This window comes from Equus quagga, chromosome 2 (genome assembly GCF_021613505.1).
Source record: "Equus quagga isolate Etosha38 chromosome 2, UCLA_HA_Equagga_1.0, whole genome shotgun sequence".
NCBI classification, from domain to species: Eukaryota; Metazoa; Chordata; class Mammalia; order Perissodactyla; family Equidae; genus Equus; species Equus quagga.
Genome location: NC_060268.1, coordinates 54641491 through 54668196, shown reverse-complemented (window position 1 = coordinate 54668196; position 26706 = coordinate 54641491). Strand labels below are relative to the sequence as shown.

Here is a 26706-nt window from a genome sequence, read left to right as displayed (position 1 = left end):
CCGGACTCCAAAAATCCATGTTCTTTTCACTAAACTGCTTCTGGTTTACAAAGCAAAGCATAAAGAAAGGATGCATATATTCACCATACTGTAATGGCAAAAGTTAAGAGATCTGATTTTTGGTATTGGCTTTATCACTGATCATGCAATGTTCAAAGTAACAACAATCTGGGCCTCCGTTTCCTTATCAGGAAAACAAGAGGGTTGGACTAGATAACCTCCAAAGTTTTTTCTGGCTCTAAAAATTCTGACTCAGTGTGCTATCTTTCAACCACCAGAACTCAGATACATCAGACCAGAACATACTATTTGATGATAATCTGTAATCTCAACCCAGGCCATGTCTGGTGATGTTACCATACCACACTACTATGGGCTGGTGCATCCCAGCAGCATGAGTGCTTGAACAATTCTTGAGCAGTTGCTGAAGACAAGGACAGGACTCCCACCTCTCTCTGACTGCATGCTTTGTGAGATAGTGCTCAACACTCGAACTCCTACGCTGCCTTGACATCCATCTCTGTTCCAGCACAGGCAGTCAACAGCACTCACCTAATAAGAAATAGTACTGCACAGTGCCAGGCATCACACCAGTTGATGTGCAAGCAGTGACAAGCACTGTCTCCTAACTGGCCTCTTCCCTGCAACTCATTCAATGCCTTGCCAGATAAACTTTCCTGTAACATAACAGAGAAGTCCCTTTCTCCCCTCAGCATTCCAATTCTTATACAATAAGTCAAAATCCTGTCTGGCTTATAAGGCCTTCTCTAGACTGGTCCCAACCTATTTTTCCAAACCCTTTTCCTCCACTACTTTTCATCGACTTTGCATTCCAGGCAAAACAAACTACCTAAGGGTCCCTTTATTCAAGGGAGATTTTTAACATAATTTTTACGTAAACATAATTTTAAACGCTATCAGAAATTATTCTAAAATTTAGAACATGCTTTCCTGCTAGCATACGAACTGGACTCTACTCGTGAAATAGGTTTATGCAGCTCCTTGTGCTGGTCTCTGTCTAGAATACCCTTTCCCATCGTTCACATACTTCAAGTTCTTCAAACAAGCGGGCAGGTTAAGTCCAATGTGCTGACATATAAGTACTCAAAAGATGTCTTTAGCTATTCAAAGCTGCTTTCTGTCCCTCTCACTAGTAATTTCCCTCCCTCTGTAAACTCACACAATCTTTTCCAGAAACCTCTCTTATGTAGCTTATCACTCTCTATTTTGTTTTATAAATTAAGGTGAATGTCTTAGACTCCCAATGATCAAAAGCTCTTTGAAAAACCAGTATCTGGTCTTAGTCCTACGTGTACCCAGCTCCAAGCACAAATTATAAACCCTCAGTAAACCTTTCCTTAACGAATGGGAATAAAACTGGTGGAGAGCCAGAATGGCCGCTGGTGGAAACTGACATCTAAAATGGGTTGGAGTGGAGGCCCTACTATGTGCCAGTCACTGTGCTGAGCACAGCTTCATCCCTTACTTCATTTAATCCTTTCAAAAACCGTACTAAGCAAGAGTTAATATCTCCTTTTACTGATGCGATGTCATGGTGGAAAGTTAACTTACTTGGCTAAGGTCACAAACAAATGTGTTTGGGTCTTTCCAGCATTGTACTCGCCCCGCCTGCCCTCCTTCCAATTTATCACCCCTGCAAGGTCGAGGACTTTCTAGAACAACACACAACCCCTATTCCCTTCTCGCAGTTTCCAGCCGGACTGTACGGAATAACCCGATCGAGGAGCGGCCTTTTGAAGTCGCACTGGCCGCGCCCGCTGCGTCGCTCGTGACGTCATCACGCAGGGCCGAGGCGGCGCGATCACGTTCTTTAAATACGGCCTTGCTAGAGCGCGCGACAGTGAGAGGAGTGGGATGGAGTGTGCATGGAGTGGGGCTCGTGCTTGGGGCCAGAGCCCGGCGGACCACGAGGTGGGCAGAAAGGCTGCTTTGCAGCCGAGACGCGAAAGGAGGGCGCTGCCCTGCGGGCGGGCGCGCTCGGACCGGGGCGGGAGGAGGGAACATGGCGGCCCCACGGCCGGGCCGGGCCCCTCCGACGCGACCCCCTCCTCCGGCTGTGCTCGCCCCTTTCCCTGCCTTCCTGGAACCTTGTTTCTCCTTTCGTCCCCTCTCCCTCAGCCATGCCTTTTGCCTTCATCGGCTCTCCCTCCTCAGCCCCACACTGGGTGAAGTGTGAGAGGTGGGTTAAGGGGGCGCCGGTCGGGCCCGTCGGGTACCGAGAGACCCAACTTCTAAATTTGGTAGCTTCTCACCTACCGCTTTGATCAGTCTGCCCCGGGTGACAGGAGAGCGCCACACAGGGAGTGGGCAAGCTAGATTCGTAGCCCTGGCAGTTCCTCTAAGTGATCCTGAGAAATGTCACTTATGTTGCCTGGACCTCAGCCTCCTCCGAAGAGAGGTTCTCCTTGAAAGAGTCTTGATATCCAGGGAGCTTTTGTCCTGCGTGGCTTGGCAAAATATGCCCCTTTACAGTGTATGGTTGGGAAAACAGAGGCAAGATTTATTTTGTCAGTAAAGGGGTCGGAGGGAGCTGCAGTAAGACATATAGCTCCATGCCATAAGGTGATCTAGCATGTAAGCAACGAAAACACCATCATGCTGCGACTCTTCTTTCTCAGAGAGTGTCCCCAGAGTGACATTCCTAGAGTAAGGTAAATGGAGAAGGACTCATCCTACATCAACATTGGGAATAAGCATCGGTCTGCTGTCCTCTGTTTTAGCTGTCTGTCGGTTGAGGGTAGGTGTCAGGAACAGGTTCCTCCTCACCTGAGTTAACAGCATCTGGCCCAGCCAGTCATCTGCTTTTGATCTTGACCTTTTGTTTTTCCTCAATTGAGTGTAGATTCGGGATAAAATCCTGCCTCCGCTGGACCCTGCACTGCCAGGCAGCAGAATTCTGACCCAGAGTGAAGCAGAAATCTAGGAATATGAGCTCCATGATGGCCATGGGTGAACCAAGGCTGAACTGGTGAGTGACATCTGTTTGTAATCCCCTAAACAGAACTGAAGGGGAGCTGGTGGCTGGATTAGGAAAGGTTTCTGGCCTGGAGAGATTTGGAGGAAACAGGTGGCTCAGAACGTACCCCATTCTCATCTTCACATACTGAGCACTTTTGAGTTACAGCTGCCTGCATTTCCTCCCCTAAGGAGATGACAATTAAGCACTCACATTGCTAACAGCTATAACTCCATCATGTATTTGTTGTTGGTCTCTAAGTGAAGGAGAGATGCTGGAATTTTCTTGTGTCTGGGAACCTTGCCCATTTCTGTGCCAGTAATAAGAAGATCCTCTTTAAGAATAGACAAGTTTCCTTTTGTTATATTGAAATCTGTATCAAGTGATAATGTAAATGCATAGATTATATTTTAGAAGTGTATGAGAACTTACATACACACAAATAGAGGACTAAGTAATATAGTGGCTTTGTAGAGATCTAACTAATACATGAGCTGCTTTAGATCAATTTAGCGTTTACTGAGCATCTACTCTTAGCTAGTCAAGGAGAATACAAAAGTTAGTACTGAAGAGATTACAAAGATGATTAAAATAGTAAGTGACTCAAAGAATAGTATGTGCTCGGTAAGTATTTGTTTATTGCAGACAATGGTCCCTTCCACCAGGAGCTCACAGTCCCTGAGTCCCATGACTTTGTTTTAGTATGATATGCAAAAACCGTAGAATTTAATGAGATCTCACAGATAGAGTACCATAGCAAGTAATAAGAAACTACAGTGGTGCATAGCAAGTAAGACATTATGATTTTACCATTTATACCATAATCATAGTTTTTTGGATAAAGGCCTTTAAAAACAGTAAGAAATGGATATGGAGCAAATATGCTAAGAGTTTCCCATCTGGGGATTGGGGCAGCCAGAAGTTGCCATTTGATTAGATTGTTCTGTTGTAAGTTTTAAGAGGCATGCACATTTATGTTCCTTGCCATAAAGAATGTTCCCATGCGGCACAGATGTTCTTATATACCATTGACATTGTGAAACCAGATGTGGTCTAGAGCCTTTGCACAGTATTGTGGCCCTTAAAACTATCCTTTTCCACAGAATCCTACTTATCTTTGTCTTCCCTAGATGAATGGTTCTCAGTGGTTTTAATTTTTTAATTCCTTCGTTTAACCAGCACTTTTTGGATGCTTACTATATGGAAAGCATTGACTATAATATATTAGTCTGTAAATGAATTATGATGTTAGGGAAAATCATATATGATCCTAGAAGTGGTTTTAGCAGAGGCACACCATTTATCACATTTGCCAAGTTAACAAAAATAAGTAGGATATTCAGTCTTTGTGGTGTCTTTTGGCCCGGCGCAATAGTGCATGAAACAAAAATAAGTTGAGCAGCATTTTCTTTCAACAGTCAAACATCTTAATGTTATTCCACAGAGCCTGAGGTGAGCCCTGCCCCGACAGACCCTTTATTGTATTTCAGTCTGTTCAATCTTTAACTCTCGAGTATCTCTCACATTTGATTGGGTTCTAAAGGAAAAAGCAAGGCTGATTGTGGAAGTGGAGAATGTTAGAATGGGCTTGGGCTAAAAGCTACCCAAGAAGTAAAACACTAAACTCACACATCTGGTACATAAAATTATTAAAAATGTGATTGTCTGGGAAAGGGGGTGTAGAGGACATGTAGTTAGAAATTACAGTTGTACCATTATGCTGCTTAATCTAGCTTGAAATTTTGAGTTATCAAATGCAAGTAAATTACTTTGTTTCGCAGGGATGTTTCCCCAAAAAATGGCCTTAAGACATTTTTCTCTCGAGAAAATTATAAAGATCATTCCATGGCTCCAAGCTTAAAAGAACTGTGCATTTTATCTAACAGGTAATATGTTTGTTTGGTTATTTATGTCCATATTTGTTTTTTTCTGATAGTTGAAGTTCTATATCTATATCTACTATTAAATATTCAAATTACAGAAATGTAAAAATTAGAAAATAGAACCCAATGCCTGAAGATAACCACTCTTTGGTGTATATGTATATATCTTTTCAGACCTTTCTCCACACACAAACAGATATATATTAAAATAAAGATGGGATCATACTATGAATACTATAAATACTATAAACCTGTTTTTCGGTTTGCTTTTTTTCATTTAAGGTAGTATTTCATGTATCTTTCCATGCCTCTACGTATAGCACAATCGTCTTACTGGTTGCATACTACTTCATTATATAGATGAACTTTTAATTCATTTAGTTAGTCCTATATTGCAAAATGTTGTGTTCTTTTTTTGCAGTTATAAACAGTACATTGATGAATTTCTTGTAATCATTGCTATAAGATAAATTCATATCTTTGGTCAGGTGGTATATAAATTTTGTACTTTAATAGATACTGCCAAATTCCCGGAGATTTTTTTTCCTCTCTGGTGTGAAAATGCCTATTTAGTGATAATTTTCCCTTCCCACTGCTTGCTTGCTATAACAGCTCTTCTTTCCTTTGTGATTGGCTGTTTCCACTCTATTGTGGATGAATCTTGAAACCAAGTAATTGGGTTTACCAGAAAGAAGTGTGAATATTCCAAATGAAGATTTGGGGAGCACCCTTAGGGGAGCTCAACATCCACTTTCATTCTTTCTCCACTCCTTTTGCATATTTCCAGCCTCTGCATCAAATGGGACCCCATCTTTTCCTTCTCAGTACCCTTTCTGTCAATTAGTATCCCCTCTTACTCCTGTATCTTCTTTTTCTCTTGATCAGTATTTAAATGTGCTCAAGTTTTTCCTGACTCAGTCCCTTGGACTCCACTTTCCCTCCTGGTTACTTTCTTACCTCTTCTCTCATTTGTACTTAAACTTCTTTAAAGACTTGTATATACTTGCTAGGAGGAAATGGAGAACAAAAAAGCTAAAACACATACAGAAAACAATTAACAAAATGGCAATAGTAAGTCCTTCCCTATCAATAATTACTGTAAATGGATTAAACTCTCCAATCAAAAGATAGATTGGAAGAATGGATTGAAAAAACAAGATTAAAAAAACTTCCCTGGGGCTGGCCCGGTGGCATAGTGGTTAAGTTTGCGAGCTCTGCTTCAGTGGTCTGGGGTTTGCAGGTTCAGATCCTGGGCACAGACCTACACACCACTCAAGCCATGCAGTGGCAGGAGTAAAATTGGCACAGATGTTAGTTCAGGAACAATCTTCCTCAAGCAAAAAGAGGAAGATTGGCAACAGATGTTAGCTCAGGGCCAGTCTTTGTCACCAAAAAAAAAAACCCACCAAACCGCTCCACAAAATTTCCCTCTCTGCACATACCACTGCTCTTGCTTTCACTGAACATCCCACTCTAATCTGGCTTCCACCCTCACTAGTCTATTAAAACTGCTCCTCTCAAGATCATCAGTGAGCTCTTCTCTATGGCAATATCTCATTCTCATAGTTTTCTGGTGACTATGGTATTTCTCAGCTCTTTTGCCATCTTCATCTTCAGGCTTACCATACTGGCTCATCAGACTGGAGCTTTTTTAAAGTACTGATTTTGCACTCTCAAGCCAGTCTTTTGAATCTAAACCTTTGGGGATGTGTCTATGGAATCAATTAATTGGCCCCACTGATAATCATTTAGGTTGTTTCCATTCCTTTACTATTACGATGAGCATCCTTTTTATACATGTACTGGTATAAGTAGAATAAATTCCTATAAGAGGAGGATATGTGTTTTTTACTGATAGGTATTGTCAGATTGCCATTAAAAAACTTTAAACAAGTGCTTTTTTGATCCCATCAAATTAGTAGATAGGTTCACTTAAAAGAAAGCCAAAGTTGTATTAAAGAGACAATTTCAAAAATTAATGTTTTAAAGAGGTCATTTTAGGAGCAACATTCTTCTTGCCAAAGTGCATGATTATAATGTCTTTGCTAATATCAGCTATAGAAAGTTAAGACCATAGATCATTTATGAATGTGCATCTATGGAAATTTTTTAAAAGCTATTTCTGTTATCCAACTTGGTACCATTTCTTGGAGGTAATTAATTTCTTAAAACTTAATTATCAGTTAAATAAAGTAAGCATTGCCTTTGTTTATTTGAGTCAAAGAATGCCTACCAGTTGTAGTGGCCTGGGATTTAGTGAACATGTATCTTTATCTTTTTTAAAAATAATTCCGCACCGTTTCATGAGCTTTTATCTCTGCCTTCATCTTTTCAGACTAAAAAATCTTGTATTAATCTTCTTCATCCTGTCACTGCTTCTTAATTATTTTAGTGGTTCTTTTCTAGTGCAGGTCTGTTCAACACACCCCCGGTGTAGGTTATAGATTATGTACAAGAAAGGACATCTTGCTGGCACTTGGGTATACCTAATCCCTAGTCTTTTTTTCTTTGAATATGCTTGTTTTCCTTAAGATTTCTATATAGCAAAAAATAATTTAGTAGTATAATTTACCTTGTAGTATAGAAAAAATAAAGATGCAAGGCATCGATTTCTTATGTTTCTAGTCTTTCTTGCTAGCTTAAGTTTTACTAAATTTTATTGTAGTAAAGAATGGTTTTCCAGACTATATTGATTTACAACTGTTTTCTTGGTGGAAAAACTAGGAAGAATGTAACATTTTTATTAGCCCTAATTTTGTATTTTTTGTGTTCTTTAACATTTGGGAAAATATTGATACCTCTAATTATGCAGCTTTCAGCAATAGGAAGTTTTTATTCAACCCTTCTCCCTCCACTGAAAGGTAAATGTTTACCTTCTTTTAAATTAAAGTTTCTGATTGTAGATATTTATAACTGAGTTTTAAGTCAACAAGGAGGACAGTAGCTTCCGATACAAAAAAAACATTGTGAAATTTTAACATGTTTAATGTAGAAAGTGAATGAAATCCAGGAGGTACAGGTAGACTCTAGAAGCCCATTTCCAAAGGCTGCTTAAAGAAACGACCCGAGCCGGTAGACTTAAACCACAGGAAACGAAAAGTTTTGAATTCTGTCCTTTTTTCATCGAAACTTTAAGTAAAAAAAGAGAACGGGTAGTTGACAAAATGAAGGGGGAAAACTTCAAACCATCAGCTGAAATAAAATATAATGCTGTAAAGGTGGATTGAGAAGCCCTATCAGATGCTCTTGGCTTGCACCCTGATGAAGGTTTTGACAGCATTGCACATGGAAATGATCTTGATGTGCTGCCATTTTATTCTTTGCTGAATGTAGCCAATTTAAACTGCTAGAATTTCTTGACATTCCTACTCTGGCGTATCTGAGTCAGCATCTTGTTGCTGCAGCAGCTTAATTAAATTTGCCAGTTTGTGCCACAAGGACAGACGTGTTCTCATATTCAGAGAGACAGCTGTGAAGCAGTATTGTTAAGAGTTGCAGACACAATACTGTTAGGTTTGAAAAGCTCTCTAGACATTTTTTAGTGAGAAATCAATTTGCTGTAATACATTTCTCCCAAGATCAGCAGTTAATATTCATTTTGTTAACCGAAAATATGCTTATTTTTATACAGTTACTGGAGAAACTTTAGTAGCTAAGTATGTCTTCTTTTACCTGTATTATTTTCAGAACTAATCTAAACATCCTTATTTTAATTTCCAAAATTCTTTTCCCGTTCACTAACCAGCTCTTTTGATTAGTTTTCCATTCATTTAGTTTAGTTCTAAAAGGGTTCTCTTGACTATTTTGCTTTATTTGGGGGCCCTGAGTCTTTTTCTAAGAATTTTAGAATTTTTACCATATTTATTTTAGTGTTGTAAAGTTGATTTAAAACAGATGAGTGGTAGTTTTAGATAGGAGCCTAACTCGCCCTTTCTCCAGACATGGCTCTAGGTTGGTGATTCTCAACCTTCTCAGGCCGAAACCCTCCCACTTTTCCTAACAAATGTTTATAAAAATAAGACCTCCTTTACTAGCCTGAATTGAAAATTCATAGATAATAATAACTACAGACTTAATATTTAAAAATAATGTCCTAGCTATATAAACGTGAAATAAAAGGAAAATAATTTATAACATATATTTTAATGTGTAAATACATAGATACTACTACCTTAGAAGATATAATGAAGTAGTCAGATGCCCCAGCTATAAGATTAAGGTTGGATTTAAGAGAAGTAAGATAAACTATACCATACAAAAATCATAAGAAAAATAAAAGAGAATAAAATATATTTTTAAGGTAAGTAATAGCAGACCAGACTTACTTATATATGATAAGAGAAAGCCTGAAGGGACTTTTGAAAGTTGTGCAGGACACAATCATACATTGCAGGCATCTAGTATTCCTCACTTCTAAGTGTCCTTAATTCTCTCCATCTTTTGTGACAATCCAGATGCACCCACAGGCTTCCAGAGTGTCCTGAGGGAATTAATACTGTCATGATTGAGAACCTCTGCTCTGTTTATTTCTTTCCCCTCCCGTTTCTCCCTCTTAATCCCTAATCTCCATGTCCTTAGGATTCTCCTCAGTCGCCTATTCAGTATGTTCAGTTTAGAAACCTGAGATTTCCGCAGTCACATTGTATTGATGTACATATTTATTTTTCTTTTTTCTCCATTCATTTTTCTGATCCACTTGATTATAAGGTCCTAGAGAGTAGAGACTGTATCATGCTCAATGTTGGTCCTGTCTCCAGTACCCAGCATAAGGCTGGCACATGGTAGTCACTCATTAAATATTAATGAGTCACTCAGTAAATATTAATTCATGCATATACTTGTTTTTCTTAAGATTGAAGAATGAATCAACAGAAATCTATCCTTCTCATTAGTTTCCCTTCCTCTTGTGTTATTGTTATTTAATTTGGAATCAAATCATAGGGAACAGTTACTGTGGTGGAAATTGGAGTTGTAGAGGCTAAAGAAATGTACTTTTGTGTGTATCTATGTAGTTTAAAACACCCTTGTTAAAAATGTAGATTTCAACAACTGAAAAGCAGGAATAGAGACAGATTATAAACAAGATAAGAAATTTGTATTCCTATACTTTAATTAGGGTGGAGAGGTGATTTTTAAAAAAATTTAGGGGAAGCATTTCATAAACAAATATGTAACAGGTTCTCTAGCTACTCACTACTTTCTCTAGTGCATTTCATTTTAGGTATGCTAAGATCTCCCTTTTGTATCCATACAAAACACAGAGACGTTTCCTTGGACTCGGCCATGTACATGAGTGATAGAGGATTGTACAACTTTTCTTAAACCACTATTGCTTACATAAAACATGGCACACACTTTTGGAATTTTCTTTTTAATTCTTGACATAATTAAAGTAGAGGAAACTAGAAAATTTAGAATCTCAGTGAGAATTTGTGAATTTCAAGTTAGTGACCCCATCATATCCTGCTCTTAGTGGCTTCTGTTCACCCTGTTAACTGATATATCTTACTGAAGAATTTAAGCATTAAAAAACAACTTGCATTGTAATAAAATATAAACACGAAATACCTGCATACATAATTGGCAAGAATGATTTACTCTTCTTCATAAAGAGAAAAAACTTCCAAATTGAATAACTTGTCTAAGGATTATGCCTCTTCCTCTCCATCAGATAATTGAAGGTAAGCTTGTAATGTGATCCTGTCCTGCAGAATACTTAATTTACACCAAATAGCTAAACATCAAAATGCAGGTGGCAGAGTTAGATAATAATCCAGAATTTACTGTGTTAATCATGCTGTATTCTCCATGGTGATTGAGAATCATGCCGTTCCATGATAGTAATCTTCATGCGAAAAGCACATATTTGTAAATTGTATTTTTTTTTCCAGACGTATAGGAGAAAATTTGAATGCCTCAGCAAGTTCTGTAGAAAATGAGCCGGCAGTTAGTTCAGCAACTCAAGCAAAGGAAAAAGTTAAAACCACAGTTGGAATGGTCCTTCTCCCAAAACCAAGAGTTCCTTATCCTCGTTTCTCTCGTTTCTCACAGAGAGAGCAGAGGAGTTATGTGGACTTGTTGGTTAAATATGCAAAAATTCCTGCAAATTCCAAAGCTGTTGGAATAAATAAAAATGACTACTTGCAGTACTTGGTATGTATTTTGTTCTTTAGCTTCAATAAAAATATTTAAGTTAGGGAATATTTTAAATCTGCTTTTATGCTTTTGGGTGCAATCACATTAACGAAAATGAGAAATTTAAGGAGTTTAATTCGCAGAGCATTGGTGCTTTAATTCTTTTGTTGGTTCTATTGTAGTTCAGACATCTTGCTCTAGTTCTGAGCGTATTTCACTCCAGTTCATCTTAAGTACTAGCAGTAAAACTTTACATTGCTCGTTGAACCAATTTTAAATTTTTAATTATTACTTTAAGTAGTTTCCAAATTCTCAATTATATAAATGATGGTGTGCTGAACATCTTTGTTGCAAACTCTTTGTTCATATTTATGATTGTTTCCTTGAGAGAAATTCTTAAAAATATATTTGTCAGATCAAAAACTATACGTATTTTTAAGGCTTTGATCTATAGTGGCTCATGGGTAAATTGTTCTGCAAAACATTTAAACCAGTTTGTTTGTGCCACTGTTGTATGAAGGGTTTTTTAAAACAAGGATCTTCCCTAATACTAGACATTCCCTTTTTTACCTGTAATTTGATGTGGAAAAAATGGTGATCCCTTGTTGTACATTAATTTACAGTGATTACTAATGAAAATAAACATGTTCCATGTGTTTATAAGCTATTTCTTATTTCTTCTTGCCTGTTCATATTGTTTACTCATTTTTCCATTTGGGTGTTTGTCCTTTTTAATATTAATTAAGAGCATTTTATAAAATAAGCTTATTAATTCCTAAGCATGTTTTAGTCATTTGCTTCTCCATTTTTGTGGAGTTTTTAATAACAAGTTTGTCATTATATAATATTTTTATTTTTTCTTTTTGCTTTCTGCTTTGGATATGCTAGTTTAATTATCCTTTAAGTCCACCTTATTAGAGCAATGATTGAGAAGTGATTGTTTTTAACCAAGCTTCTTATTCCAAGACGTCTACTTTTTTGAAAATCAGGATATGAAAAAACATGTGAATGAAGAAGTTACTGAATTCCTGAAGTTTTTGCAGAATTCTGCAAAGAAATGTGCACAGGATTATAATATGCTTTCTGATGATGCTCGTCTCTTCACAGAGGTAAAACACAAAAAAATCACATTTACTTAAACTACCAAGAAATAGGCAATAGCGGCATTTTAAAATGTGTGATGGTCCTGCCAACAGCATATGGAAATATCAATATTATCAATTTATGGAGACAAAATTATAGGTCTTTTGTTCATCATGTATTTAAATAATAGAAACACTAACACCTGAAAAACCAGGTACTGTAGTATATCCCTATTTGGATTTTTTCTTTTAATGATCCAACTACTGTATTTGAGTTATTTTACTCTCATGGGTGGTTTGATCTGATGCACTGATTTTCCTTGCAAGAGAATGGGTGTTTAAGGGGTTATCTTGGTCCTTAAAAATCTGAATGGGCCTTAGTCACATAAATTTGTATTCATTATCTTCATGGTAACCAGCCACCAAATCATAAGTTTCAACTATGAGTTCATTTTTTGATACTTGAATTCTTCGTGCACCTTTATTAGCAAAGCATGTAAATCACTTTACTGTCATTTAGTGGGCCTAGGAGAAATTTAGAGTACGTACTTAAATAGTAGTTATTAATATATTTTATTGTAGTAGAGTTCATCTACAAACACCGATGCCAGTCTGAATTTTTTTAAGCCTTTAAAACTAGTCACTGTATACAACAATGTGATACATTTAACACTATTGAACTCTGCGCTTAAAAAATGGTTAAGATAGTAAGTTTTCTGTGTATTTTACCACAAATTAAAAAAAAGCAAACTGGTCACTATAATTTGGGGGACAGCAGAGAGTATTAGTTTGACCTTTTAAAAAAAAACTTTTTAAGGTGAAATTTTGTTAATATGAACCAGAAGAATGAATCTTCTAAATAAAAGGAAAGATTCCATTTTCTCTGAACCTAAATATGATATACTAAAATTCAGTGTCATATTTTTCTATATGGAAAAGGAACTAGCTGTAGGTGTTCCTGTTTTAATAGTGCCTTTGAAAGGACCAGAGTGATGGTTTTAAAACATAAATCACCTCCCCTCATTTCACTGGTTTCAAATGGCTCCTCATCTCACTCAGGAAGAGACAGTCGTTACAAAGTCCTGTAGTGCCCTGATCAGGCCTCCCCACCACCCCCGCCTCCCCCCCGCCTGTGTCTCTGCTACACATCTCCCTCTCAGTTGTTCCACTCCCACCTGCTGGCCTCTTTATGTTTCTTGAATACTCCAGGCGTGATCCTGCCTTAAGGACTTTGACTTTTCCCAGCTTTCTGGCAAACTGTCCTCCAGATATCTACATGGATTAGTTCCTTGATGCCTTTAAGTCTCTCTCTGTTCAGATGCCAACTATCAATTAGGATGCCCCTAATTACCCTATAAAAAATTGCATCACCCTCAGTGTCCCCTTTACCATGTTTTATTTTCATCGTCTTTCTCCACAACGCCTATATGTAAGTACTGTTTTGTGCACTGCTGTGTTCCCAATGACTAGAACAATGCCTAGCACGGAGTAAGTGCTCAAGTGCTCAGTGTAATTATTTGTTAAGTGAATCTTAAAAAGCTTACTAACAAAGTACAGTATTTGGCAGCTAATAATCAGCATTAAGTCATTTTTTTTAGCCAGATTGACTTGGCAGCACATTTTCTCTAATTTACATTTTACATCTCCACCCCAGAGTCAGCGATATATTTTTCTAATTTTTTTTACTGTTTTAAAACTTTGTTTATATTATTAAATGTAATGCACCTATGGAAAAGTATGTGAAACAAATATATACAGTTTCACAAATAATTAAATAGTGAACACCTATGTGACTCTAAGTCAAGAAATAAAACGTTCCCAGTAAAACCCAGAAGCCCCTGTGTCTCGCTCCTGTATGAAGTAGTAATGCTGTCCCAAGTTTGGCATTGATGATCTCCGTGCCTTTCTTCCTGGTAGTTCTTCTAGCTCTCTTTTACTTGCTTTTGAATTTTATGTGAACAGAGTCATTTTGTTCTTTTATGTGAACAGAGTCCTTCCCTCTTTCACTCAATATTATGTTCGTGAGATTTGTGTGTATGTCTGTGGTTGTAGTTCATCATTTTCATTTCTGTACATTATTACATTATATGAATAAACTGCAATTTATTCTGTTGATCCAAATTTGGATTGTTTCCAGTTTGGGGCTATTCTGATGCTCCTATGAAAATTCTCACGTCTTTCGATGCACATGTGCATGTATTTCTGCTGGGTATATACCTAGAAATGGAATCATTGGGCCATAGAGTATGCATATCGTAAACTAGTAGATAATGTCAAACTGTTTTCCAAAGTGGTTATAGCACTCTACGTTCCAGCCAGCAGGGTTTGAGAGTTTTATTGCTCCATATCCTCAACAGTTGATGCAAGTCATTTTAGTTTTAGCCAGAGGATATGGTGCTATATATATAATAACACTGTGCATCTTTCATTTGTTTATTGGTTATTTCTTGTCAATTGACTGTTCAAGTTTTGCCCTTTATTCTACTGGATTTTCTGTCTTTTGTTATTGATATGTGAAAGTTCTTTATATATTCTAAATACAAAAATTGTATGGGTTATATATGTTGGAAGGTTTTTCTTTTATTTGATAAAACGGTCTCTTTTAATCTACAAATTCCTCCTTCCTCCCTTTCTTTTCTTTAAAGTTTATCTCTTCAAGAACCTCGGTCATTTGACTTGTAGAGTTTCCCACAGCCTAGATTTTGATGATTGCATATTCATGGTGATGTTCAACATGTTCTTCTTTTAGCTGTATTTCTTACAAATTGTCAGTGAGGTCCAGAAGCTTGATCAGAATTAGTCTTGCCAGAGAAATTGAACACACAGATCGTAGTGTATTCTTTAATCATGTGGCACGTAATGTCTGGTTGTTTCTTTTCTTTTCTTTTGTGTTTTTTTTGGGGGGGTTTTTAGAAAGATTAGCCCTGAGCTGACATCTGCTGCCACCTCCTCTTTTTGCTGAGGAAGACTGGCCCTGAGCTAACATCCGTGCCCATCTTCCTCTCCTTTGTATGTGGGACACCTACCACAGCATGGCTTGCCAAGCGGTGGCATGTCTGCGTCCAGGATCTGAACTGGAAAACCCCGGCCCGCTGAAGTAGAACGTGTGCACTTAACCGCTGTGCCACCAGTCCGGCCCCTGGTTGTTTCTTTTTTGTGATGTTAGTAGCTATTGATGCTCAGTGCCTAGATCCATTCATTTGCTGGGGTTTGCATAATTGTAAGGTTCTAACTGCGTCATTAATTTTTATTTGTTAGTTGGAATAATTTTATTACGATATGTTTTCCCTCATCTTCTCTTTGGTTTCTCAGTTCATGTAGCAGAAACAATGCTAGATTGTTTCCCTTTATATATCAGTTTTGAAAAAATTAATTGGTTCCTTTTTATTCTCCAATGGTGATCAGTGTTTTCTTTTTTAAAAATGTTGTTATTAAATCATGGAGTTAAACATATTTGATGGGTTTTAGTCCACTACAATTACCCTTTTTTATTTTGTAAGGAAGATTGTCCCTGAGCTAACATCTGTGCCAATCTTCCTCTTTTTGCTGCAGGAAGATTGTCCCTGAGTTAACTAACATCTGTGCTCATCTTCCTCTATTTTGTATGTGGGATGCCGCCACAGCATGGCTTGATGAAACAATGCACAGGTCCATGCCCAGGAGCCGAACCTGCAAACCCCAGGCCACCAAAGTGGAGCATGTGAACCCAACCACTATGCCACCCTGCTGGCCCCTACAATTACTCTTTTTGAATCTCAAATAATACCGACTTTGGCCAGTGACAGGCTCTTCATTATTGGCTTTTGAGTCACTCTAGTAGTCCTTGAGGCTCGTTTTGTACATTTCTTGTTCCAGCCCTGGAATCAGCCATTTTCTAAAAGATCCCTTATTTCTTTTAGTGGAAAATGGTATTTCAAGACTACCATCTGGGCACTAGGATGCTCATTGCTCCTGGGTTGGTCATTGTTTCTGAGACTATTTCAGCAGATGGGGCTAGGAAATATATATTTAAAGAAAAAATACCATGTATGATGTCTCATTTGCTTTGTCCCACATACTCACAACAGCTTCAGAATACCAATACTAATACTACTGATCAATAGGATTACTGAAAAAAGAAAAACAGTTTGAAAAATGTTTTTGTATGTTCTCCCCTACTTTTTTTTAAAAGGTTGTATTATATATTGTTAGATGTGTAGCCATTACATACTGAGTGAACTCTTTTTTTTTTTGCTTTTTCTCCCCAAATTCCCCGAGTACATAGTTCTATATTTTAGTTGTGGGTCCTTCTAGTTCTGGAATGTGGAACGCTGCCTCAATATGGCCTGATGAGCGGTGCCACATCTGCACCTAGGATCCGAACCGTCGAAACCCTGGGCCGCTGAAGCAGAGCGCACCAACTTAACCACTCGGCCACGGGGTCGGCCCTGAACTCTCCCTTTTTAATCCAAATTTAATTTTTAAATTAATTTTATTGAGGTATAATTTATGTATGGTATCCTTTTTTTTAAAAAAACAGATTCACCCTCAGTTAACATCTGTTGCTGGTCTTTTTCTTCTTCTTTTTCTCCCCAAAGCCCCCCAGTACATAGTTGTGTATTCCAATTGTAGTCCTCCTAGTTCTGCCATGTGGGATGTCACCTCAGCATGGCTTGATGAGCGGTGCTAGGTCCGTGCCCAGGATCCAAAGTGGAGCACATGAACTTAACCACTGGGCCATGGGGCCAGCCCTCTAAGTCTCCATTTTAGGTGCATGTCAGTGCATTTTGACAAATGTCTACTCTTGTGTAACCATGACCACAATCATGATATGGAATATTTCCATCACTCTAAAAAGATCTCTGTGCCTCTTCCCATCCGTGGCCCCAGGAAAGCACCAATATGCTTTCTGTCACCATGGATTAGATTTGCCTTTGCTAGAGTTTCATAAAAATTGAATCACATACAGTGTACTCCTTTTTGTCTGGCTTCTTTCACTCAGTATGATTTTTGAGAATCATGCACATTGATCTAAGTATCTATAATGTGTTCCTTCTTATTCCTTTTTGTTTTGTTGTAGGGCTGTACCAAAATTGGTTTATCAGTTCAGCTATTGATGGGCATTTGTGTTATTTTCAGTTTGTGGCAGTTATGAATAAAGTTACTATGAACATTCTTGTACATGTTTTTTGTGGACGTATATTTTCATTTTTCCTGGGTAAATAGGGGTGGAATTTCTAGATCATATGGCAAGTGTAGTTAAATTTTCTTAGAAACTGCCAAACTGTTTTTTGTAGTGGATGTACCATTTTACACTCGCACTAACAATGTTGTAAGAGTTCCGGTTACTCTATGCTTTTGCTAACACTTAATATTATTAATCTTTTTTAATTTTAGCCAACCTAATGGGTGTGTAGTGGTGTCTCATTATGGTTTTCATTTACATTTCCCTGATGAGCAGTGATGTGTTAACATCTTTCTGTGTGCTTATTGGCTTTGCATGTATTCTTTTGTGAAATATCTGTTAAAATCTTTTGCTGATTTTATTGGTTTTTATTTTTATTGAATCTTGAAAGTTCTTTATTCCGAATACAAGTCCATTATATATATTGTTTTCTTCCAGTTTGTGACATGCTTCTTAGTGTCTCTCAACAGAATTTTAATTTTAATGAAGCTAATTTTTCAAAATGTTTTATGGTTAGTGCTTTTATGTATTCTAGCACAGAAATATTTGCCAACCCTAAGTGGTTCTCATCTGGGGTCACTTTTACTCCTTTACCCCTGCTCCTCCTCCCTCAGGGGACTTTAGCAAGGTCTGGAAACATTTTTGGTTGTCAGAACTGGCAGAATGCTACTGATATCTACTGGCTAGAGGGCAGGGATGCTGCTAAACATGACATCCCCCACAGCAAAGAATTATCCAGCCCAAAATGTCAGTAGTGCTTGCGTTGAGAAATCCTGATCTAGAGGTTTTGTGATTATAACTTTTACATGAATGTCTATGGTCATTTCAAGTTATTTTTTGTTCAACATGTTAGGTTCAGATCAGAGTTTATTTCTCTTTCATATGGATATCTAGTTGTGCTAGCGTGGTGGTTCTCAACTGAGAGTGATTTTGCCTCCCAGCAGATGTTTAGTAAAGTCTGGAGACATTTTTGGTTCTTACAGCTGAGGAAGAAATGCTTCTGACATCTAGTTGGTAGAGCCAAGAATGTCGCTAAATATCCTACAGTACGCAGGACAGTCCCCTACCACCAAAAGTTATCTGGTCCCAAATGTCCATCATGCCAGTGTTGAGAAACTGCCTAGCACTGTAAGTTGAAAAAGCTATTTTTTCCCTTCATTGGACTGCCTTGTCACCATCGATATGTGGGTCAATTTCTTGACTCTATTCTATTTCATTAGTCTGTATATCTGTCTTTATGCTAATACCACCTGGTCTTGTGGTAAGTTTGGAAACCATGTAGTAAAGTCGTGCAACTTTGTTCTTTTTTTAAAATTGTTTTGGCTGTTATCAGTCCTTTACATTTCCCTGTAAGATTTTGGAATCAGCTTGTCAATTTCTACAAAAAAACTAGATGGGATTTTAATTGGGATTGCTTTGAATCTATAGAACTTGTATTTTACAAATACCTCTTAAAATAGTGTTTAACTAGATTACTTTTTTTCTTTTTAAATGAAATCTGACCATCTCTTATCTTTTCATTAGAAAGTTTAATAGTTCATGGTAATTGATGTATATGGACTTGTTTGTAATTTCTGTTTTTCTAAACTTCTTTCTTCTTTTACTTCTTTTGAGAGAATTGCTGTTTTTTCCCCTTTCTTTTTCCCCTCTATTGATTTGGAATTGATACATTGTTTTTCTGTTCTCTTAGTGGTTACTCTGGAATTTTTACAATGAATTTTTTCCCTCACTGAATTGCTTTATCATCAATATGTGGGTCAATTTCTTGAGTCTGTTCTGTTTTATTAATCTGTATGTCTACAGAGACCGTGTGGAGAATTTTGACTCACATCACATCCCTGCTGATTGATATTGTTGTTTTAATGCTGTCTCTTTTGTAACCCTACCTACATTATTTTATATGGACAATGTTTGTTTTCATTTATCTACAAATTTTGACAGTTTTTTGGCTTTCCATTTCTTCTCAAATCTACATTCTGAGATCCTCTTCATTATTCTTGAAATGTTATGTTCTAAATGTTCCTTTGATGAAGGTGTCTTGGTGATGAACAATCTCCTTTTTTGTTTATCTGGAAATATTTTTGTTTTGTTCTCATTCTAATAAAATAGCTTCATTCCATACGTAATTCTAAGTTGACAGTTTGTTTTATTTCTCAATGTTTGAAAGTATAATTTGACTTTTTCTGGCTCGTGTTATTGTTATTGAAAAGTGTGTTGTCTGTTATTTCTTTTAGGGAATTGGTCTTTTCTGTCTGACCACTCTTTAGTGTTTTACAGTTTCATTACAATGTGGGGTTTTTTTTTTCTTTTTTTAAAGAAATTCTACTTGGTTCTTGTGTTTCTTGTATCTGTAGATTCATATCCTTCATCAGTTCTGGAAAATTCTCAGTTGTTTTCAGTTATTGCTTCTCCTTCGTTTTCTCAACTCTGTCTCTTTAGGATTCCCAGATTTCGTAAGTTAGACCTCAGTCTGTCTTCCATTTCTCTCTTTCTTTTTTTTTTTTTTGGTGAGGAAGATCAGCCCTGAGCTAACATCTATGCCAGTCTTCCTCTATTTTGTAAGTGGGACGCTGCCACAGCATGGCTTGTTGAGAGTTCTGTAAATCTGCACCTGGGATCCAAACCTGCAAATCCTGGGCTGCCAAAGTGGAGCACATGAACTTAACCACTAAGCCACTGGGCTAGCCCCTCTCTCTTTTTTTTTTATTGTGGTAAAATGTATGTAACATAAAGTTTACCATGTTAACCATTTTTAAGGAAAGTGCAATGGCATTAGATACATTCACAAAGTTGTTTGTGAATGTATTTCCACCATCCATGTACAGAATTTTCTCATCTTCCCAAACTGAACCTCAGTACTCATTAAATAATAACTCATTCCCTCCTCCCCCTAGTCTCTGGCAACCACCATTCTACTTTTTCTCTCCATGAATTTTGACTTCTGTAGGTACCTCATATAAGTGGAGTCATACAATAGTTGTCCTTTTGTGATTGGCTTATTTCGCTTACCAAAATGTCTTCAAGGTTCAACCATGTTGTAGCGTGTCAGAATTTCCTTCCCTTGTTTTAAAATTTATTTTTAATTGTGCTAAAATACACATAATATAAAATTTACCATCTTGACCATTTTTAAGTGTGTATTTTGTTGGTATTAAGTACATTCATATTGTTGTGCACCCAATCTCCATAAATCTTCTCATCCTGCAAAACTGAGACTCTGTACCCATTTCTGAACTGTTTCTACTTACAACACTTCTGACACCAAATATATGGGGTTTTTCTCCCCTACACCAACCAGTTCTCCAACTCTCCAGGCAGTGGGCCTAGGGTTCCTATAACTCTCTCCTCTGGTTCAATAATTTGCCAGAACAGCTTGCAAAAATCAGGAAAGTGCTTTACTTACTATTTCCAGTTTATTAGAAAGGCTACAACTCAGGAACAGCCAAATGAGAGAGATGCATAGGACAAGGTATGGGAGAAGGGGCACAGAGCTTCCATGCCGTCTCCAGGCACAGCACCCTTGCACCTCCATGTGTTCAACGACCCAGAATCTCTCTGAACTCTGTTGTTTAGGGGTTTGTATGAAGATTTCTTTTCTTAGGCATGGTTGATTAAAGCATTGTATCTTGGTGATTAACTCCATCTCCAGCTCCTCTCCCCTCCCCAGAGGTGGGGGAGTAGGACTAGAAGTTCTAACCTTGTAATCATGCCTTGGTCTTTCTGGCAACCATCCCCCATCATTAAGCTATCTAGGGGCCACCAGTCATCTCATTAACATACAAAAGACACTGTTATCCCTCAAGATACGGAAGATTTTAGGAGCTGTGTGTCAAGAGCCAGGGACAAAGACCAAATATATGTTTCTTATTGCATCACACCCATTAAACAGTAACTCCCAATTCCTCCCTCCTCCCAGCTCATGGCAACCATTCTGTTTTCTGTCTCTGAATTTGTCTACTCTAGGGACCCTCATTTAAGTACAGTCATATAGTGTTTATCTTTTTGTGACTGGTTTATTTTACTTAGCATAATGTCTTCAAGATTCATTCATGTTGTAGCATGTGTCTGAATTTCTTTTTTAAGGCTGAATAAATATTCCATTGTATGTATATGGACGTTTTGTTTATCCGTCCATCCGTTGGTGGACACTTGCGTTGCTTCTACCTTTTGGCTGTTGTAAATGGTGCTGCTATGAACATAGATGTACAAACACGTATTCAAATCTCTGCTTTTCAAGGCTTAAATGTAGGATTCTCATGTTCACCTCCCTCCCTGATCTTAGAACTGGTTGAGGCATTTGCCTTCAAGCCGCCTCGTCTTTCATGTGTTTTCTTACTGTTCACTGCTTCTATTCCTCCCCGCTCTAGGTGTTAGGGTTTATGTGTTTGTTTATGGTCCTTGGAGATTCTCCTTGCTTTTTACTAAGTTCAGCAATGCATAAAAATTGTTAGTTGTAATTTATCCAGGATCTAGTATTATTTGGATAGGTTTGGTCTTCAAGGTACCTACTCTACCATACTGCCAGAAGTAGTATCTGTTACATTTTTAGATTTCAAACATGTATGATACCATATTTTTCCTTTCTGGCACAAAATAAAGTTTAGGGAGTATAGTGATTTAAATTTCAAGATATTTTGAGTGTTAAACAACATTTGGGGGATGAGTGATGGGGAACAGCCTGAATCACTTAACCTTTGTTGTTTACTCAGCTGTTTTTCAAAGACAAATAAATTACTGGTTAAAAACCTTTTTTATTAAGTACATCAAATAATGATCCTTTAGTTGCTTAATACCTACCAGTTGTGAAATACCTTTAATAATCCATAACATATCTGGTATAAGTGTAAAACTGTGTTAGATTTTCCTTTGATTCTTTCTCTTGCTGTAATTGCTGAACTAAGTGAAACTCAGTTAAAAGCACTGGAACATTCAGCAGAATTTTACCAAGACACGTGTGCCAATAAATATCTAACCAGACGAGTCTCTATGTCACATAGTTCTTATAGATTGCTTCACTTTGCATGTTCAGTCTTAATAATGACTACCACGAGACGAGAATGTTGCGGGTGAAGGTTAACTAATATCGTAAATGAGGAGCAAAAATATTGTGCAAATCTGAGTTTTCAGTTGACTGGGGTTTTTAAAAACAGAGCTTTTCCATGTTGACCCACATCTGCCTTAGTTGCAAATAATATCCTGAATTAAATATCAAGATCAGTACTGAAAAGCGTGGATGGAGGGCAAGAATGTGGAAGATAGTGGGAAGTAGGGATGAAAGAAGAGGATTTGAAACTATGAATGAAAAGATATGTTGGAGTGGTTATTGATCTATAACGACGCATCTTATAAATGTCAGAAGGGGAAGAGGATAGAGATAGATTATAAAGATATGCTTATTGCTAACAGCTTTTGTAATGTAAAATATATTCGAAAGGCTTCATATTAGACTTCATTGACAGAAGAAAAAATGCGTGTCTTAGAAGATAGTGTATGTGTGTGTTAGTTATAACCCCCCACCCGAAACTGCTGTGCTTCTTTGAGTTGTTTACATGTTATCACAAGTGGCATGTGTTCTGCTTGAGTAAAGCTATGAATTTTATTTCCTTCCTGATTATATTTCCTGGGAAGTCATTAATATTTTGAAAACAGTTTGGAGAGAAGAAAATGCTAAATACTCCATCATTTGAATTATTTATAACATTCTCATTTATTTTTTAGATTTTAGATTAGAAGAACCTGTAAGATAACTACTTTGTTAATTCATTGTTACTTGGGAATCTTTTTAGGATATTAAACTTATTTATTTCTAATCATTCATGTAACTGCTTTTTTTACAGTCAAGTGTACTGAAATTTTCATGTGGCTTTATTTCTTCGACAGTTTCTTAAATAGCATAGAAAATATGATACGTCTTGTCTATTTAATTTTAAATTTTAATCCGATTGCTAATTTTAGTATAAGTAAATATCAATATTTTAAGAAATTAGGTTAAAAGAATTGTTTTGAAAAAGAAAAGATTAAATCAATTATGGAATATACAATATACCTGGATTGTTAAAATTTTGATTAATGAAATGAGGCTAATGTTTGAAATGAATAATTATTAATCACATGTAACTAAATTGTTTTTGTTGCATTACTAGAAAAGTATGATACAGATTAATTTCTCTTTTAATTTTTTATTTCCTAGCAAATCTTAAGAGCTTGTGTTGAACAAGTGAAAAAGTATCCAGAATTCTATACTCTCCATGAAGTCACCAGCTTAATGGGATTCTTCCCGTTCAGGATAGAGATGGGATTAAAGTTAGAAAAAACTCTTCTTGCCTTGGTAAAGTTTACCATATGAAAGTATAAGCTTATTTTTGTCTGAAATATCATTTATATTTCACATAGGCAGTATTTATGTTTCAATTTTGGACAATAAGAGGATATAACTTTTAAACTATGAAGTACAAATATGCCCCTTTCTTTTTATTTAATGGATACCAATACTTGATATTTTTTTAAAATGTCACTACAATCTTGCGCCATATAATGACATTTCGGTCAATGATGGATCCCATATATGATGGTGGTCCCATAAGATTAGTACTGTATGGCATAGGTGTGTAGTAGGCTATGCTATCTAGGTTTGTGTAATACACTCTATGATGTTTGCACAACAACGAAGTCACCTAACGACGCATTTCTCGGAATGTATCCCTGTTATTAAGCAACGTGTGACTGTACCAACTTTCCTTCTTTCTTTTTTTTTTTTTAGATTTTATTTTTTCCTTTTTTTCCCCAAAGCCCCCTGGTACATAGTTGTGTATTCTTCGTTGTGGGTCCTTCTAGTTGTGGCATGTGGGACGCTGCCTCAGCGTGGTTTGATGAGCAGTGCCATGTCCGCGCCCAGGATCCAAACCAACAAAACACTGGGCCGCCTGCACTGGAGCGCACGAACTTGACCACTCAGCCACAGGGCCAGCCCCCCAACTTTATTTCTTGATTTTCTTTTCTTAGTTCCCGTCTTTCTTAATGTTCCTGAATATAAGCAGGAAGCCCTTTTTCTTTTAAGTGATTTTACTCAGAATCGTATTTGAAGTGTGTGTAGAGAGGATATTTTAAAGTTTCTGCTATACCGTGTTAGGATTTGTACCTCATAAAATGAGGAGTTAGAATTTAAAGTGCAGAGAAAATTCCATGACACTCTTGTCTTGAACCCTCTTAAAAAAAAATCTGTATGGTGATTGGCAGGCCAAAACATGAAAGTCTTGATTTAAGGCAGCTCTAAATTTGATATTTACATTTAGTAGAATGAATTTTAAGTTAAAAGTTTCATATAATGAAAGGATACTTTTCTTACAGGGAAAATATATCAAGATTTTTCCAATAAAAGATTCATTTTTTTCTTATTTAGGGCAGTGTAAAGTATGTGAAAACAGTATTTCCATCAATGCCTGCAAAGTTGCAGCTCTCAAAAGATAACATATCTACCACTGAAACAGCAGAACAAACAGCTGCAGCTATGCATTATGTAAGTAGAAAGGTGGTTTTGGATCTTCCAAGTAATCTTCTGTACCTCCAAGGGTCCAGATAACCTAATTGTTCTAAAGTCCCCTCCCTGAATCTCTCCCTTCTTTTCATTACTTTATCAAAGAAACTGCCAATAAATATAATCAAGTAACAAGTTATATGTTGTTTTTCAGGATATTAGTAAAGATCCAAATGCAGAGAAGCTTGTTTCAAGATATCACCCTCAGATAGCTCTAACTAGTCAATCGTTATTTACCTTATTAAATAATCATGGACCAAACTACAAGGAACAGTGGGAAATTCCAGTGTGTATTCAACTCATACCTGTTGCAGGTTTGTGATATGCCATGTCAAATAATGCTCTCAAAAGAGTTGGAACAGCTCCCTTTCAGCCGTCTAAACATAGGTGGTCATTTGTCAGATACAAAAATCTAAGTTTTGGTTTAAAGAGGATATAAATTTGACATTTATATTCAGTAGAACTTTTTAGATATGCCGTGCTACTATAGAATTGATCATTGTAATTGAGCTATTAGATCTACAGAATGTGTAGTGATGTTGAGGGGTGAGAGGTAGGTAGAGAAGCAACTGTGGTTTAGGGTGGCCAAAAATACATGAAATGATAAGGCGCTTCTGTCTTTTATTGAAATGAAAAGAATGCAGTACTAGAGAACCTCAGATGGCTGAGTTTCCAGGACTTACTTACTTGTCTGTTATTGGAATTCAGAATTAAAATAGGTATATACTTATAAGCATAGCATAGTCTCTCTTTGAACAGTAAAATCAATATTTGCACATAAATTCCTTTGTATGAAAGATTATTACCCTTCTATTTTGGTTTATATTTAACAATTTTTTCATATTTTCCAGAATTAATATTATGTTAACAACATAATTATCATAAATGAAAAACTATGTCTCATGAAACATGCTAAAAATTTCATCACTTTTTGAAAGTATAAATCTATAGGAGCAGAGTAATAATGACAGTGAAAGTATAACAATAGAAAGCAGAGAATCCTTTAAAAAAAGTTGTTAGAGAGCATATTTTTCTTGCCAGATTCTCTTGCTTTTAGATCTCCAAGGGACTTTAAAGATCTGATTCAAGGGTGGCAAATATGGAGACACGTGCTGCCACCTTTCTATCCTGTGTCTCTTTGTTTACTGATTCTTTTATCATACATCCTGTTTTTGTTGTTGTTTTTAATATAACTACTAGAAACTAATCACCTCTTTTCTTCTGTTTCTGTTTTAAGGTTCAAAACCAGTTAAAGTAATTTATATTAATTCACCACTTCCCCAAAAGAAAATGACAATGAGAGAGAGAAATCAAATCTTCCATGAAGTTCCATTAAAATTCATGATGTCTAAAAACACATCTGTTCCAGTCTCTGCAGTATTTATGGACAAACCAGAAGATTATATATCTGAAATGGATGTATGTAATGCTGTCTTTGTTTTCTTAGGGGAATGTACTTATTCTTTTGAAGCATGAAGTTTTATTGCAAGTTTTTTGATGTAGAAGATAAAAATAGAGGGTTTAGGTTGAAACTTAAAATTGAATCCCAGGTTGAGCTAGACTTTAGGCAACTAATTTAACCTCCCTCAGCCTCAGTTTCCTTTTTTTATAAAAGAAAGGTGATAAAACCTACTTCACAAGACTGTTATAAGGATTAAGTTTGATATTATATGTAAAATGCTAAGTGGAGTCTTTAGTATTATGTATATACTAAAAACGCAGTGATGGTGGTAATCCTTTTGGTGGTTTTATTTAATTGGTCTCGTTCATATTCAAGAGTTTTTACGTGTGAAAGGGAACATATGAGTTTGGCGCAAGAAGTATTTGGCCATATTATTAATTCTTTTCAATGTACTTAGTAGCTTTGTGATGTAGGCAACCTACATAATCTCGCTGTGTCTAGTTTGCTCATCTGTAAAATGAGTATCATG

General features: G+C 36.7%; 1 protein-coding gene across 7 annotated transcripts in view; it reads left to right on the top strand.

Moving 5' to 3' along the window:
• Positions 1–1813: 1813 nt before the first annotated feature.
• The window catches only part of ICE2 (interactor of little elongation complex ELL subunit 2), a 65015-nt gene continuing 40122 nt past the window's right edge, over positions 1814–26706 (top strand). For 5 of the 7 annotated variants that reach the window (XM_046653713.1, XM_046653715.1, XM_046653717.1 and 2 more), the window contains exons 1-9: positions 1814–1932; positions 2864–2989; positions 4759–4863; positions 10752–11013; positions 11985–12104; positions 23432–23569; positions 24641–24757; positions 24930–25089; positions 26013–26194. In XM_046653713.1, coding sequence (XP_046509669.1) covers positions 2949–2989; positions 4759–4863; positions 10752–11013; positions 11985–12104; positions 23432–23569; positions 24641–24757; positions 24930–25089; positions 26013–26194 — 1125 coding nt within the window. In that variant the 5' untranslated portion in view covers positions 1814–1932; positions 2864–2948. Of the gene's footprint in view, positions 1933–2639; positions 2759–2863; positions 2990–4758; positions 4864–10751; positions 11014–11984; positions 12105–23431; positions 23570–24640; positions 24758–24929; positions 25090–26012; positions 26195–26706 lie in introns of those variants that run through there. The other 2 variants (XM_046653714.1, XM_046653718.1) reach the window with 2 other exon arrangements.